Here is an 18,379-nt window from a genome sequence, read left to right on the forward strand (position 1 = left end):
CGCTCCATATCATTCTTGAGGCTTCACATGCTCTGACTCACTCACTCTCTCTCTCTCTAATGCACCCACAGTGGCTAGTAAGTACATTAGTTATTTTTTGCCCTTGGAAATCGACATAAATTTGGATCAAGGCCCAAAAACCAAGTTTCAGTCTTGGTCTGGGCTTTGGATTACATAGGCCGGGTTTCAGCAGTTTTGACAATTTAACTAGTTTTGGCTTCAACTTCTTCAATTTGACCAAACATAATTTTTTTTAAAGACAAAACTTAAACATAAGGAAAATTAGGAATAAAAGAGTATAGCAATTTAAGGAAAAAAATTAGACTGCAATTTACAATTTGTTTTTTGTGAGCTTTGGTTCTATGGCTTCCACGTTTTCATCTTGATAGAATCAAAAAAATTTAGTGCTTTCTAAAAGGTCAAAACTCATGTCATTTCTCAAATTGCTTAAGCATTAAATATCCTGTTACCATTTGATGACATTCAGAATATCACATTCATGAGAACCATCATGTTTATAAGTTTCAAGATCTAAGATAAGCCAAATTAATTTCCGAAGAACTGTATATCTAAATTTATTTGAATGCAACACTGCAGTGCTCCTAAATTTTCTCAAAACTAGAAAAATTTAAATTTAATTTTGAGAAAATGCTGGATGAAGCTTTAACAAGTGAAGAAATAACAAAAAGAAAAAGATGAGCTGACCATATATTCAATAAACTTGGCCTCATATGGTTTGGCCAAAAGTCTTCTAATCTTGAATCAATTACAGGTGAAACAGAACAGAAACATTTTGCCTTCAGCTTTGGAGTTCAGCCAAATCTCCAAACCATGACAAGACCTCTCTTCAATGTAAAATGTATACAAGCGTAGAATGGTAGTTTAAAAAAATATTATTATAAGTTTGATTATGCGCTGGAATTTCTTCCAACATTCCTCAGTTATACATTCTTCCTCTTCTCCTAATCCATTCTCTTCCCATCAATCTATTCATCCCATCTCTATTAAAATTCTAAAGATTCTCATCACCACTATCAAATCTTCTTAATTGAGTAGATGGATCTAAATTTAAGGATACTTTAGCATTGATGCAAAAGATTGTATTTAAGGAAAAAGAATAAAAGCAAAGAAGATAGATTGACAAAACAACAACAACAACAATAATAATATAGAAACCAAATAAAACAGTTTCTAAAATTATCTGAAATGCTCAGTCATTATTTGACCTCTTGCTTCTCTATTAAAGTCGTAATAATCCTCATTTTTTTCAACCAGCGGATCTTGGTAAGAGATAAATAGATATGCATTTGAGCATCCTTTTGTACTGACATAGAAAGTTATATTCAAGGCAAAATAACAGGCAAAGAAGATGGAGAAATATTAAAAAAAAAAAAAAAAAACAGAGTTTCTAAAATCAGTTAAAATTCCAAAAGCATTTACTATAATTTTTTTTTATCAAATCAACCAGCACGGATCCAAATAGCTCCCTCCATGTTTACTTCGATAATGAATTACTTCTCAATGAAACTAGCCAGAGCTGCACCAGTATTCATGCCATAAAAAGTCTAAAACATGCCATTAGTAGATAACCAACAAACAATGAACACAAATAAAGAAATAGTAGAATTATTAGAAATAATAGTAAGATCTTCATTAAAAGTATAAAAGCCATGATCTTTTGCTCTCTCTGTCTTAAAGGTCCACAACAAGAAAACTCAAACCTTGAATTTTTGTTCAATCTTGTTACAACTACCAAGGATATCGACATACAATTTGAATGCAAACATCAATACAACACAGATAAACCATGACACCAACTTAGTGACAAATAAAGGTTCACAACAAATTTTTAAATGTTAAACTTCGGTTGCCAACAAACAAACTTAACTCCTAACATAGTAGGAAATATATTTAATCTAGAATATAGATCCATGGTAATATCAGTTCCTTGAAAATTATTCCTTACATCCATCATAGCAATTTCTAAGTAGTCATTTCCATAGAACATTTATACAATGTCCACTCTCAACTCTCTCCCTATATGTATTATATTTTACTACTCTAAGAAAAAGACTGTGTTCTCATAAATCACCAAAACGATTACTGAAACAAAATTCGATTGACCTCATCCAAGTGAGTAAAATGCCGAAACTCAGTGTTTCATATCCTCCTGTGCCAGTCTCAAGAACATGTGCTAATTACAGAAGGTTTCTTGCATAACAGATTATTGAGTGCCAATAGTAAATAAAATCTTTGGTGGAATCCACAAGTAATATCCAATCCTCCAACCCTCCATCCTTTTTCTAACACTTTGTATCCAAATACTCATAAGCAGCGACAATTATTTGTGTTATCGCAATTCACCAAAATCATTTCTAGATTACTCATTGAGACTATATCTACTATTTCAATGGCATAAGGTTTGCGGCCGGACTCTTTCTTTTTGTGATCCAAATATCCTTCTGTAGCCAGACTTTTAGACCCCAATATTATCATGAGAGTTATAAAAAAAAAAAATCCATGTCACATCTAAATTGCTATCACTGTATCAGGTACTTTCTTTTTTGTCAGCCTTCCTCTTTGCTAATCCCTGTCAAACTAGAAAAGAACAGGTGGTCTAAAAAAATTCACTTCAACTAGAGCTTTCTTAGAGAGAAAAACATGTGCATTGGACATGCCAAACAGTAATGTACATAATGTCCAACCTCCTAAATAGGCCTTCCAACACCATTATGAGTATGCAGTCATGATTGGGCTCTCATATAATAGATAGAAATAGCACAATGATACGAATAAGATCCATTTCCCCATTCGGTAAAGATTAGATTTCGAAGTGAACCTATCAAGGATAAGATTCATTCAAACATTACGTTCACGTGGCAACACCAAAAAAACCAGCAATCAAAAAAACATTAAAAACAAAAATGCATACAAATCCTGGCAAGGGAAAAAAGGAAAAGCAAAAAAAAAAAAAAAAAAAAGTTCACCAGCATCAACTTGTACGAAGGATAAAACATGACAAACTCTAGCTTATATCCACCAGAACACTTAACAAGTGCAAGCAAGTAGAATTTTCTAGGACAAGAAATACTAGTGGATCACAAAATACACGTCCCAAAATTTTAGCACCAAAAACAGCTATAAAGGGAAAAATTCATAGTGTTGCTTTCTACTTACAGCTGTCGCATACTGTAGACTATGTATTAATCACATCCATCACAACCAGCAAATTGATTCAAAGCTGTACATTGTATAATATGGCACTCGATCAAACAATCAAATAATAAACCTCCCTGTGCCACAAGTAGAACAGTAGAAAGACTCATGACTCAGAAAGAAAACAATGTCAAATTTTCTGTAGGGAAATTAAAAATTCACGATTCACAATTTTTCATCTCTCTCACTACCAAAAACCACACATCATATGGTCAATCTTTCTTTGCATAGTCCACTCCAGCACTTAATCCAAGCAAGACATTCAATTACCTCGATCATTAAACACATAAAGATGAAATTTTTAATACCAATAAAGAGCTTTTATTCCATTCACTTTAGATGACAGTAAATGAACTGTAAACCCTAAGAACTCCAGCGACCATTATCACAAGTAAGACCGAACCAAGAATTACAACATAGCAAGCATACACAAACTCATTACCACCATCGTCATCTTCTTCATAATAATAAGATTAAACAACCATGATACCATACTACCTCAGGCTTTTACCTATTAAAAGCAAGACAAGATCTCAGATAACAGAAACAGAAGGACGGAAGGAGAAAATGGACAAGATCGAAGGAGAACCATCTATTTTAGATCTTGTCAATGTCCTCGTCCTCAAACTCGATGTAGTCGTCGCCGGCGCCCTCGTCCTCCTCGTCGAGCCCGCCAGCGATGCCCTCGTTGAGACGAGTGCTCTCCGGGAGCTCGCCGTAGGCCTTCAAGAGCCGGGCCTCATCCGGCATGTATTTGAGGATGACGTCGGCCTTGTCGTCCTGGTAGTCGCGGAGGCCGACGAGGACAATATCGCCAGCGGCGATCCAGACCTTCTTGTGCATCTTGCCGCGGATGTGGCAGAGTCGCTTGGTGCCGTCGATGCACATGGCCTCGCACCGGCCGTTGCCAAGCATCCGGAGGACCTGGGCGTACTCCTGGCCATCCTCCTTAAAGATCAGCTCCCGCTTCTCGTCGTCGGCCTCGTTCTTTCCGCGCTTCCGGTTCTTCCCTCCCTTCCCCTTGTTCTTTGGCATCTCGTTCGGCGGCGGCTCGCCGGAACCCTAACCCTAGCTCTCGTTCTCTCGCGAGGTTTCTTACGATTCCTTCCTGGAGAGCGGAGGGATCCGATGGATGGTTGCGTTGGACTAACGAAGCTCGGGGTCTGCCCCCTTATAATATGTAGGTATATTCTCGTTATTATTCGTTTCCCACGCGAACCAGGAATTGGATGCGAGTCTTAAAGGTGAGGGCAATTATAAACCTACACGTGTCGTTGGAATCAGAGGAGGGCTCCAGTCCAACAAGCGGCAGACTGGGCCTCATGGCCCATTCAAACTAATGAAGATGTGCACCACATACGGCGCAAAAAATCCGACATAGAGTATATCATCATCTCATCCAATTAATCTATATAATTATATTTTAATATATATTTAATATTAATAAATCAATTTTTTTATTTAAAAATTTTTTATGATAAAAATATCTTTCTTAAAAATTATAATTTTTTTTTAATTATCACACTCCTTCACAAAAATTATGACAACCCTACGTAATGTTAAACTGAAACGGAGTGTCATAATTTCTGTAAAGGGGTGTCATAATTTTTAAAAAGGAATGTCATAATACTGTATGGAGAAAAAAAATACTAAATATATACGAAAATAGTATTATGACATTCATTCTTAAAAATTATGACACCCATTCACAAAAATTATGACCACTTCAGTTTAGCATTTTCTGCAAAGAATGTCATAATAAGAAGTGTCATAATTTTTATGAAAGGATATCATAATTTAAAAAATATATATTTTTATCATATAAAATTTTTAAACAAAAAAGCCGACCTACTATGCATTGAAAAGTGGTGGCTACATGAACGAATCGGATAAGATGGTGTGCTATACATCGGATTTTCTACATCGCACATGGTGCACAAAAAATTTTCCAATGAAGATCGGAGAGCGTTGGGTTGCTGTGGAGAACTAATTTGGGCCGGGCCAATATTAGTCCTACTCAGCCTGGCCTACGCTTGGATTTGGGCTGAGCTGGATTGGTGTGTGCTGCACTTGGTTGCATGCAGATTGAAGGCCAGAGCAAGTTGGACTTATTACAAAATTAGTAATTTTGCACGATAGATTTTGAAATCCCAACAAGATCCGCTAATGGGTAATCCAAATTCTACAGCTGCAAACTTGATGCAACTTGAACTACTCTTTTTTTTTTTTTTATGGATTTCAGTCGTGGTAGAACTAGCATGATGCAGACTAAATTGTGTTTGGATCGAAAATTTTTGAGTATTGTTTGGGTTTGGTTTGAGTGATCGGAATATTATTAGTTAGATTGGATTTGGATTGGTAAGCTTTCCCGGCCGACTAAGATTTACAGTAGTAATTCGCTCATTAGGTTAGTAAAACTAATTATTACTAATAGAAAGCATGTATGAAATGCCAAGATGATGTCTGCATTGCTACATGCAACCCCTAAACTTTTCACCTATTTTTTAACCTTGTGGTGAATACTTATCAGATTTCTCTGTCAAAACACAATAATTCACACAGCCGATAAATTCAAATGGCACCAATAAGCCTCTTCCCATAAATATAGGGTAAGTTTTACTTTCAGGTTAAAATGCATCCAGTTGAGAAAAGTTTTGCAATCAGCTTTCAACTTGCATGAGCCCTGTGTTGTGTGAAATTCTTATTCAAGACTACTCGACTCCCATGAAATGTCACATTCCAAATCTGAAATATAACACGGTCATACTACTAAGAGATGAAGCCCACGATAACACGAAGCAAATCAATCGTTATCAGCTAAAATTCATCAAAAATAAATTTTAATTCTTTTATTCATCAGATAATTAAACCAATATTAGTTCAAAACATCTAAATCCGAAAGCAAATACAAATTCATATCTCAAAATTCATAATTATTTACTATAAGTTCGTGATCATTATATAACTAAACTTCATCTACAAAATTTTCAAGTTTGCATCGCAGATCTCCAAAGTCTGGATTTTTTTCACCGATCCTAGCCCTATTTCTCTGTATAAGAAAAAAAATAAAAAGAATATTAGCTATACTAGTCCAGTAAGTAGAACTTGAGCTTCCTTATCGGATCAAGTAAAAATTTTTCATGATAATGCAATATTTAGAAAATAATAGATAATATAAAATAAAATATTTTATAGAGCATATAATAAAACAAGTCATAAACCAATCATGCATGTATAAAATCATGTATATTTTACAATCATGAATCATAAATTATTCTTGTCATGTATTAATATTAAATTTTAAAACATTGCTCCCAGATATTCGTGCTGAGGTCACTATTATACCTGTGACAGGATCATATTTCTTAATCGACAGAGTTCTTGTTTCGTGTGCCAACTTTATATCCATTGGTGAGGCCATATTTCATGTGAATGCTAGTTCCGAATGTCGACCTTTCTAAAAAAATTCGTTCATAGCTATCTGAGAGTCTTTGAAATCCTTATATCTATACATAGATGGAAAAAATAATGAAATTCATGCTTTATAATCATGCTATTTTCATAAAATGCATTCATGAAATCAATGCTCATAATAAAACATGATTTTTGACTTCGCATATGTTGATCCTTAATTTATAAAAAATATAATTTTATCAATAATACTTCTTTGTATGGAAACATCATCACTTAAAAATAAATAAGGAGCATAAGATCTACTTACCTCAATCGTCCTAGATCTTTAGTCTTCCTTAAATGAATCAGATAATCCTATTTAAAATATTAAATTAGGATCAATTTTTATTTCATATATTCAAAAAAAATTAAATAATAATAAAAAATAATTGACTGAATGATCCGTCAGATAAACCCCCCAGGCACTAAATCGATTCGGGGTTATAGGTCCCTAGAAGAGAAAAAGATTGGATCCATAGGTCTTCTTCGAGAGAGAAAAGAGGAGAAAAAAATTTTAAAGATAGAAAGTAGAGAGAGAAAGTGGAGTGAGAAGAGAGGAAAAGAGGGAGGAAGAGGGGAGAGAGAGGAAAAGAGGGAGGGAGAGAAAAGAGAAAAAATCCTCTCTCTTCTTCTTCTTCTTTTCTTTTTCTTTTCTTTTTCTTTTATTTTTCTTTTCTTATTCTTTCTTTTCTTTTCTTCTTTCTCTTCCCAACCGAACAGAGGAGGGACCGAGGGGAGGGGGCTCGATGGCTCGGGCTCCGACGAAGGACGGCGGCATAGCTAAAGGTCCGACGACAGGTGAAAGTGGCGGTGGAGCCAAAGATGGCCGGCGGTATGGTTCGACCGGCAAGAAATTAGAAGGAAAACGAAAAACAGGAAACCCGTCCCTTTTCTTTTGTTTTCCGATCATTGACCGGTCGTCGGCAGCCAAGGCCTCTCGGGGATGACAAGTAGAGGGGTGGGGGTCTAATCCTAAGGGTGAGACACCGTAAACGATGGCGTCGGTGGCCGATAAAAGAGAGAGAAGGCTCGACCGAACAGAGCAAAACAAGGCCTCGCCTTTTCATGGATTTTTCGACAATCTTGACGATCGGCGAGGGTGTGAGAAGCCATGGGAAGAAGTGGAAGAGGGAAAGAAAGAAGGAGAAGAGCTTATCTCAAGCTTCAACAGCGTCGTTGGCTCCAATTTTTGGTGAGCACGATTACGGAGAGGCCACAGCTTTAACGATCGAAATCGAGGAGAAGGTGAGGGAGGAAGGCCGATGGAGGTTCTTAGGGAGGGGGGAGAACTATTTATAGAGAGCTCTAGGACCTCTGATGGTCCTAGGTCTCTCGATCCAAACAGGCTTGTCGGAGAAGAATACTCCTATCGGGAGTCTTCTTCCCGATTTTTCTTCTTTTTTTTTTGTTTTGGGCTTAGTGGGCCTATCGGGTGGGCTTAAAGGGGTCTTAAAATAGAGTATTACATTCTACCCCCCTTAAAAAAAAAAAATTATCCTCGAAACTTGATATACATTCATTTTCAAATAAATGAAGATACATTATCTTCATATTATCTTTATCATACTTTAGATTAGTTTCCGTCCATCTTGATTTTCTTATGTCGTAATTCTTAAATAAAGCTTCGGTGAGAATAATTTTTTTTTTAAGCAAAGATATCACATATAATAATTTATTCAATTCTTCAAATATGTAGTTAAACTTGGAAGACACAAAAGAATAACAAAATTATAATCAAACAACATATGGGCATCTATAGGTTGACTACAATCATACCTGTAATGACTTGATCACCTGCATTAGCATCCTGTTTGGTCAAAGCAAATACTCATGCATTCTCTTTTTGATTCTGATCAATGAGTGTGGTGGACTTAGAGTCATTCTTTTTATTAAGACAATTTCGTGCTAAATGTCTCTTATTGCGGCACTCAAAGCACATTTCGATTTTCTTATAACAAGGCCCACTATGAGTTCTACTACAATACTCACAAGTCTTAGTTCCTTTCTTCTTATTAGTGTGGTTCTCTAAGTTGTCATATTGATCATTCTGAGTCTCAGTTGGTCTAGACCTCTTTCTATTTTTCTTTCTTCCTCCGATCTTTTAATATCTGATTCAACTTTCAAAGCTCGTTCTAATACATCCTTATAGCCATTAAAAAGATGGAAGGACAAATAAGAGTGAATTTTATGTCTTAGATCATGCTCAAATCTATTTGCTTTGCTTTTTTTTTCAGATTCTATAAGTTGAGGGCAAAATCGACCTAATTTATTGAATTTATTTGCATACTCTAGTACTGTCATATCATCTTTTTGCTTCAAATCTAAGAACTCATTTTCTTTCATTACTCTCACCGACTCAGAAAAATACTGATCATAAAATCTCTTTTTGAACTCCTCCCATATCAATTGATTATCATTATTTTCATATGCAGTCTTTATTGTAGTCCACCAAAACTCAGCATTTTCTTTTAGCATAGAAATTGCTAACCTAACCTTCACATCCTCAGGATATGTAGTGCATCAAACATCTTTTTTATTTTTCGAATCCATGTCTCTGCAACCAGAAGGTTAGGTCCACCCTCAAACAGGGGTGGATTAAGCCTTCTAAATCTCTCGTAATATGACTCTAAAGATGGTGCGGGTTGAGGAGCAACTTGTGTCTGTCGTTGTTGAATAAGCTGGGCCACTATTTGGCATATCCCAGCAATGTCTGTCTGAGTGGCCGATGCATTAGGGCCTGCTCAATCGATTGGCTGGCATTTTTCTTATAGTCCTTCTTGCTCCTCTCTTTCTATTCGAACCAAGCTAGATAGTCTCCTATCACTAGGCTCACCAACCAACTTGGACTTTGATTCTTTCTTATTATTCTTACCGGCTCCCGATCATCTTCAGAATCAGGAACGCCTTGGTCTGGTGCCAATGGACCAGCAATACCAATCTGTGGGGCCTGCCTCTCCATAAGGTGCGTGTAAGCCCCCAAGCGTGAGATATCCCTCCATAAAAGGCATCGTTCGCTGACTAGATTAGAGCCCCTGTCTTGACTAGTAGGCACAATCGCTTGAGTCTAGTTCTTGAGTGAAGGAATCGCTGTCCGGTAGAATTTGTCGAGACTTCATTCTCTCTGTTACTCATTATCACCTAGATAAAAAAAATACTGGTATTAATTATCTTCTTTAAATAAGTAACGAAAACTCTAAAAAAATTTATCTGTTCTTATTTAGTTAAAAATGATCCAGCTAAACGAGATCTATCTATCCATTTTTTGACTTTAAGTCTACCCATGATCAAACCTATAGCTCTGATACCATAAAATGTCATACCCCAAATCTGAGACATAACACGACCATGCTATCGAGGGATGGAGCCCACGATAATATGAAGCCAATCAATCATCATCAGCTAAAATCTATCAAAAATAAGTTTTAATTCCTTGATTCATCAGATAATTAAACCAATATTGGTTTAGAGCATCTAAATCTGAAAGCAAATACAAATTTATATCTCAAAATTTATAATTATTTACTATAAGTTCGTGATCATCATAACTAAACTTCATCTACAAAATTTCCAAGCTTGCATCGCAGATCTTCAAAGCCTGAATTTTCTTCATCGATCCTAGCCCTATTTCTTTGTATAAGAAAAAAAAAATAAAAAGAATATGAGCTATACTAGTCCAGTAAGTAAAACTTACGCTTCCTTATCGGATCAAACATAAATTTTTCATGATAATATAATATTTAAAAAATAACAGATAATACAAAATAAAGTATTTCATAAAGCTTATAATAAAACAAGTCATAAACTAATCATGCATGCATAAAATCATGCATATTTCACAATCATGAATCATAAATAATTCTTGTCATGTATACATGTCAAATTTTGAAACATTACTCTCAGATATTCGTGCTAAGGTCACTATTATACCCGTGACAGTGCTATATTTCTTAATCGACAGAGTTTTTATTTTGTATGCCAACTTTATACCCATTGACGGGGCCATATTTCATGCAGATGCTAGTTTCAGATGTCGACCTTCTCGAAGGGATGCATTCCTAGCTATCTGAGAGTCTTTGAAATCTTTATATCTATACATAGATGGAAAAGATAATGAAATTCATACTTCATAATCATGTTATTTTTATAAAATATATTCATGAAATCAATGCTCATAATAAAATATGATTTTTGACTTCACATATGCTGATCTTTAATTTATGAAAAATATGATTTCATTAATAATAATTCTTTGCATAGAAACATCATCACTTAAAAATAAATAAGGAGCATAAGATCTACTTATCTTAATCGTCCTAGATTTTTAGTCTTCATTAAACGAATCAGATAATCCTATTTAAAATATTAAATCAGGATCAATTTTTATTTTATATATTCAAAAAAATTAAATAATAATGACAAGTGATTGACTGAATGATCAGTCAGATAAACCCCCCAGGCACTAAATCGATTCGAGATTATAGATCCCCAGAAGAAAAAAAGATGGCTTGATATGGGATTCCTAGGTCTTCTTAGAGAGAGAAAGGAGGAGAGAAAAAATTTTAGAGAGAAAAAGTAGAGAGAGAAAGTGGAGTGAGAAGAGAGGAAAAGAGGGAGGAAGAGGGGAGAGAGAGGAAAAGAGGGAGGGAGAGAGGAGAGAGAAAATCCTCTCTCTTCTTCTTCTTTTTTCTTTTTCTTTTCTTTTTCTTTCTTTCTTTTTTTTCTTTTTCTTTTTCTTTTCTTTTCTTCTTCTTCTTTCTTTTCTTTTCTTCTTTTTCTTCCCAGCCGAACAGAGGAGGGACTGAGAGGAGGGGGCTCGATGGCTCGGGCTCCGATGAAGGGCGGCAGCACGGTCGGAGGTCCGACGACAGGTGAAGGTGGCGGTGGAGCCAAAGATGGCCGACGGTATGGAAAACAAGAAACCCACTCCTTTTCTTTTGTTTTCCGATCATTGGCCGGTCGGCGGCGGCCAAGGCCTCTCGGGGATGACAAGTAAAGGGGTGGGGGTCCAATCCTAAGGATGAGACGCCGTAAACGATGGTGCCGGTGGTCGAAAAAAGGAAGAGAGAAGGCTCGATCGAACAAAGCAAAACAAGGCCTCGTCTTTTCATGAATTTTTCGATGATCCCGATGGCCGACGAGGGTGTGAGAAGCCATGGGAAGAAGAGAAAGAGGGAGAGGAAGAAGGAGAAGAGCTTACCTCAAGCTTCAGTGACGTCGTCGGTTCTAATTTTCGATGAGCACGATTATGGGGAGGTCACAGCTTTAACGATCGAAATCGAGGAGAAGGTGAGGGAGGAAGGCCGGTGGAGGTTCTTAGAGAGGGGGGAGAACTATTTGTAGAGAACTCTAGGACCTCCGGTGGTCCTAGGTCTCCCGATCCAAATGGGCTCGTCAGAGAAGAAGACTCCTATCGAGAATCTTCTTCCCAATTTTTCTCTCTTTTTTTTTTGTTTTGGGCTTAGTGGGCCTATCAGGTGGGCTTAAGGAGGTCTTAAAATAGGGTATTACATTTTAAAAGGAAAATGAAAAACAGAAAATCCATCTATTTTCTTTTATTTTTCAGTCATTGGCCGGCCGTCGGCGGCCAAGGCCTCTCAGGGATGACAAGTAGAGGGGTGGGGGTCCAATCCTAAGGGTGAGACATCGTAAACGACGGCACCAGTGGCTGAAAAAAGGAAGAGAGAAGGCTCGGCCGAACAGAGCAAAACAAAGCCTCACCTTTTCATGGATTTTTCAATAATCCCGACGGCCGTTTAGGGTGTGAGAAGCTATGGGAAGAAGGGGAAGAGGGAGAGGAAGAAGGAGAAGAGCTTACCTCAAGCTTCAGCAGTAGGGAGGCCACAGCTTTAACGATCGAAATCGAGGAGAAAGTGAGGGAGGAAGGCCGGTGGAGGTTCTTAGAGAGGGGGGAGAACTATTTGTAGAGAACCTTAGGACCTCCGGTGGTCCTAGGTCTCCCGATCCAAACAGGCTCATCGGAGAAGAAGACTCCTATCGGGAGTCTTCTTCCCAATTTTTCCTCGTTTTTTTTTTTTTAATTTTGGGCTTAGTGGGCCTATCGGGTGGGCTTAAGGTGGTCTTAAAATAGGGTATTACATTTTAGAAGGAAAACGAAAAATAAAAAACCCGCCCCTTCTCTTTTGTTTTTCGGTCATTGGCCGGCCATCAGCGGCCAAGGCCTCTCAGGGATGACAAGTAGAGGGGTGGGGGGTCCAATCCTAAGGATGAGATGTCGTAAATGACGGCGCCGGTGGCCGAAAAAAGGGAGAGAGAAGGCTTGGCCGAACAGAGCAAACCAAAGCCTTGCCTTTTCATGGATTTTCCGACGATCCCAACGGCCGGCGAGGGTGTGAGAAGCCATGGAAAGAAGGAGAAGAGGGAGAAGAAGGAGAAGAGCTTACCTCAAGCTTCAGCAGCGTCATCGGCTCCAATTTTTTGTGAGCACGATTACGGGGAGGCCACAGCTTTAATGATCGAAATCGAGGAGAAGGTAAGGGAGGAAGGCCGGTGGAGGTTCTTAGGGAGACGGGAGAACTATTTATAGAGAGCCCTAGGACCTCCGGTGGTCCTAGGTCTCTCGATCTAAATGGGTTCATCGGAGAAGAAGACTCCTATCGGGAGTCTTCTTCCCGATTTTTTCTTTTTTGTTTTGTTTTGGGCTTAGTGGGCCTATCGAGTGGGCTTAAGGAGGCCTTAAAACAGGGTATTACATGAACCTGAACAGGCCATGGCAAATCTAGAGGCTAACTTTTTTCATGGGACTTGATCAACCTTGCATAAGGCTAAGGAGACTAAAAATGTTACTTTTGCAAGCATGTGTTCAATCATACATTGGCTATGCAATGAGTAGATCCTATCTTTCACCTAGTTTTTTAGGTGAGATCCTCAGAATCCTGCTTTCTTGAATCTCTTTTTTTTTAAATTTAATATTGTACTCCATTTTTATGGTGGCTTTTCTTCGTAACAAAGAAATGTAAACAGCGGATCCTTCATGATTAATAAAAGGTGGGTCTACCGCATCCTGCTCGCAAAACAGAGTTAAAAAAAGCTCAGGCTGTGGTCGACCAATCCTACAAATTATGCCTAGTCATCTTTGAAAAGCATGGGCAAAAAGAAAAGAGGATGAAGCATGATACAAGCAACTTCATTCATTTCTTATTCATATTATACAAGATAAGGAGCCCCGTGATGCCATCCATGTAATGTTCCATTCAAACTTCATTATTTTATAACTGAATAATCCACGTGTTCACATGTCTTTCTGATGGCTGCTGTCATTGCTTTTTCCTATTTTTCTTCTAATAGAATTAGTGCATTGAATTTCTAAAGGTTAGGCAACTTGTCGTTGGTCAACATTAGCAGCAAGCAGCATGTTCTAATATCTAAGATCCATAGCCCAACACCCACCCGCTTCTCCTCTATAGGAAACGTTCCCTTTATTTCTTCATTAGTCTTTGCTACTCTCTTCTCACTTGTTTCTTGGTTGAACTTGAAAGCTTTTTAATTCCATAGTTTCGGTAAGAAAGCCGATAAGGACCTGCCTACTGGGTGGTTTGGACTCTGGTCTTTGTTGAGTTGGTGATTGACGTGTTATTTTTTATTTTAATGTAAGGGAGGTTGCCCACCCATTTGTACAGAAAAGAAAGTAGCAGAAGTAAAAGAAGCAAGAAGAAAATACTGACCAGTTGTTTAGAAGAGAGACCAATGCTTGTCATTGGGATTCTAATGAAGCTTTGCCAAGGAAGATCCTGGCATTCCTTTCCAGCCATCGAGGATTCAACCCATCTTGTGATGTCTTAACGCAATATTGGATCTCATTCGATGTCTATTCCTGTCTGGCTTTGATCTGACAACTGTTTATCTGCCTAGACTTTAACCTTGATATCAGAATCTAAGTCTAGTCCTTCCTATCTGAATCTCAGTAGCGTTTAGTTCTGAAGGATCGAAAGAAGGGGAAGAGGGGAGGACCAGGCCATCAGTTTGCTAGAGCCACTCGGTCATGTGTACGAGTCCATCTGAAATTTGGCAAACCACGGGCCATAATGTGCTTTGCCTTAGAACCTGTTAGTGTCTGATAAATTCGACATCATATGTCGGATGCAAGGTTGCTTGCAGTGGATGCTTGACTAATTCAGCGAATGGAGCACCAATATCTACCATTTTATTTTAAACCTAATATCCACCGAGTGTTGAGAGATTATTTCCATGTTTCGAATCTTGACCTCTAGGTAATTAGGGAGCAACCTTAGCATCATGCCAAGGCTCGCCTTCTTAGCAATTTTCCAGAACAGTGGTGTAAATGGACATCTTAAAACACGAGTGCAAGAATTTGTAAATTGTAGAGGGATTCTGTGGAAATTTTTCCTGAATTACCTTCTCTCCACATAATTTTATCAGGTTAGGAAGAAAGTTGAGCACCGTTGCTACTCGTTGCAGCTCAAGCCACACAAAAGCAAGTCCGATGGGAGTTGGATTGTTAATATTCAATATTTTCTTTTAGTACTCCAGAAGACAGCTGTCACGCCTTCGATCTGAGATCACGAGTCAGAGATCATGACAACCATTGCATACTCATAGAAAACTCTCCCTACAAGCATGCAAGGCATCTTATCATATTATCATAAAACAACAGTGGAATAATTAGTCAATAATTTAAATCTAAAATAAAATAATCTAAATTTTAATTTTAATATCTCAATAAATTCAATAATGTTCAATAGACCTTACATCAAATTTAATAAAATTTTTAATCTAAAATAAAAATATGGAGGTTCTGCTTTTAATCACTCTCCCATTCGTATCTTGTATCATCTTAATTTTTCATCATCTATAAAAACAGTAAAATAAGAGGTATTGAGCTAGACAGCCCAATAAGTAATGATCACTTCAGCTAGATTAAATCAGACAATAAAATAAATAGTCATTTATAGAAAATAGCATATAGAGTTCATCAATTCGAAATCAATTTTAATTATGCAATATAGTTCATGGCAAATTCAATTCTTTTTCAAAATTCGAGTTTCTTTCAAGATTTTAATTTTTTTTATTCTTAAATTCTTCTTGCCAACCATAAACTATGACCATATTTTCTCTATAGTAGGGTTATAATATCGTGTATCATCTTGCGGTGAGCTATAAATCATCTGACAGTAAAATCTTTCAGAACTACTGGTCTCACTGACGGTTTGTCACTGGTCTCGCTGGCGATATATTGCTGGTCTAGCTGGCGATATAAATCCTTAAGATAAATCAATTACCAACGTATTTGTCCTCATTAGTGAGGTCCTTTACATAATCAGGATATTAGTTTATATCATTCTTATATTAAAATTCTTCATAAATCATATCTCTCATTCTAGTTCGATAAGAAAATACATAATCATATGGTATCGAAATCAATCAATATAATGCATAACGTAATCAATATGTTCAATCATGCTTCATCATAATATTTTAGAATAAGATATTTCTATAACAAAATATCATTCATCCAATTCATACATCATTTCACAAATCATATCAGAAAAATATATTATAATTTATCGATAAATTTAAAAAAAATAAAGCATTACTTACCTCATACACATTCCAACAAATCTACATAATTTTAGAAATATCTTTTCAAAATCTTTAGTTCATAGTTCATATCACAGTATTCGATTATCAGGTATCTATAATTCCTATACAAAATCAAGTCCAATAATCAGAAAGAATACGAATACAATATTCAATGATTTAGATTAGTCCGGTTATCTAATTTCTTTCGATTAAGATCCAATTAGGACATAAGTGGTTCAGAGAATGACTATTTAAGTCAAATCAAATTCGAAGTGATAGGGTTGGAAATCTTTCATTGAGTTCATAAATCAAGTGGAGAGAGAAAGTCAGAGGAGAGAAAATTTATGAGGTATAATTCGAATGGATCAGGTGACATAGTCCAACATCTCGATCGGTTCGAATGAGATAATTTTCATCAAATCATGATTCAATTACTCCATAAATAACTCAACAAAATGATGGATGATAAAATCTAATAATAGCTAGTTTCATCAAGATGGATGTCAACATGCCAATCAACGATCATGGATTAGAATTCTTTCGTTAAAATCATTCAAACTCATCAAAATAAAATTCTTTTTCTTGTTCTATTTCAAAAAGATAAACTTCTAGAGAGATACAATTCTAGAGGGAGAAATTCATGAAAAAAGACAGATAGTCTAGAAAGAGAAAGTGGAGAGAAAAATTAGAGAGAGAAAGAGAGGAAAAAGAGAGGATAGGAGAGAGAGAGAGAGTTTTTTTTTTTCTTTTCTTCTCTTCTTTTTCTTTCTTTTCTTTTCTTTTTTCTCTTTTTTCCTTCTTCTTCCTTCGTTTAAATAGAACAGGGGACCATGGTCCCCCTTCTTCTCCTTCCCGATCCCATAGAAGTCTTGCCCGAGAACGGTGAGTGGGGGTTCAACCCAGGGCGGTGCAGTCGTGGCCTCCCTGATCGAAGCTCGCTGGCGGTCGATGGTGCCGGACGGTGTTGGGACACCCAAAAAATACGGACAGCCGAAACAGAGGTTCCAAAAATCCGATTTTTACTCCAAAAATTAACAGATAAAAATTCAAAAATCTCGACTAAATTCTAAGAAAAAAATCAAAGAGAAGGTTTCTCGATGGATTACCTTACTCTTGGTGGTGTTTTGGACCACAATCTCACCAGTGCAAAGCCTTCCATCCGAGAGCAAAGAACGAGAAAAAATCGGACGAAAGAAAGAGTAGAAGAGGGATCTCCGGTCATGGAGGGCTGAGGAAGGGAGGGGGTTTCCGTTTTATAGAAGAGAGTTAAGGCTTTAGCTTGGATTAGGTCTCCTTGTTGGGGTTGGAAGAAAACTCTCAACGGGAAGAAGAACGAGAGTCTTCTTCCTCCTAACTGATTACTGTTTTTTTTTTTTTTTTTTTATGCTTTAAGATTGGTGTTCTTCTATTGGACTAGGTTTTAGATTGGGCTTGGGCCTGGGTCATAACAATAGCTACAGTAACATTCTTTCTCTCTGTTGTTTTCCATGTTGTGTCAACCAACATGGGTGGTGATTCATTTGGATCCTCATTCTTCTTTCTGTTGTGTTTTCTCTTCCGGAATTACAAATGAAACCAGAGGATTGCATCAATCCAATATGAACCATTTTTTCATAAAATCTACGAAACTTTGGATAAGCTTTGTGAAAATTCTTTGAGATTATGTGGTGCAAACGGGAAAGGTCTATGTTGTAGAAGAAAAGCCAGTTCATCTCGAATATTTTATACCGAAAAATTTGCCAATTTGCCATAAGCTGCAGTGGATGCCTTCTTCTCCACCGAGAACATTATCATCCCTTCAGAGAATGACTTGTTCACAAATAAACAAATCACAACTGACGTATGACTAAATTCTATTTAACTCGATTGTCTCGATTTAGATTGAAGATTAGAGTATGAACAACTGAATTAAGCCAAATATTATCAGACCAACATCTATGAGACATAGCTTGTTTATTTGGTAGGAACAAACATGGACTAAGAGATTAGACAGCCCACCTAACTAGTTCCTTCCAAAAAAGGCTCTGGAAAAAAAAAAGACGTTAGCGATTGGGTAGCTACCGAAGGCTTCAGACTTACAAGAAGACTTTCTTGCAAGGGGCCTCAAAGAACAATGACAGAAGCTTATAGAGTTAATAACGAAGATTTCCAC

General features: G+C 37.0%; 1 protein-coding gene across 1 annotated transcript; it reads right to left on the minus strand.

Annotated features, from left to right (window-relative positions):
• Positions 1 to 3,509: 3,509 nt before the first annotated feature.
• Positions 3,510 to 4,377, minus strand: LOC105040929 (eukaryotic translation initiation factor 1A). The gene has a single exon (XM_010917686.3). It carries the CDS (start codon positions 4,249 to 4,251, stop codon positions 3,814 to 3,816), a length of 438 nt encoding a protein of 145 aa, XP_010915988.1. The 5' UTR covers positions 4,252 to 4,377; the 3' UTR covers positions 3,510 to 3,813.
• Between the last annotated feature and the right edge of the window lie 14,002 nt (positions 4,378 to 18,379).

Source organism: Elaeis guineensis, chromosome 3, assembly GCF_000442705.2.
Source record: "Elaeis guineensis isolate ETL-2024a chromosome 3, EG11, whole genome shotgun sequence".
Taxonomy (NCBI): Eukaryota; Viridiplantae; Streptophyta; class Magnoliopsida; order Arecales; family Arecaceae; genus Elaeis; species Elaeis guineensis.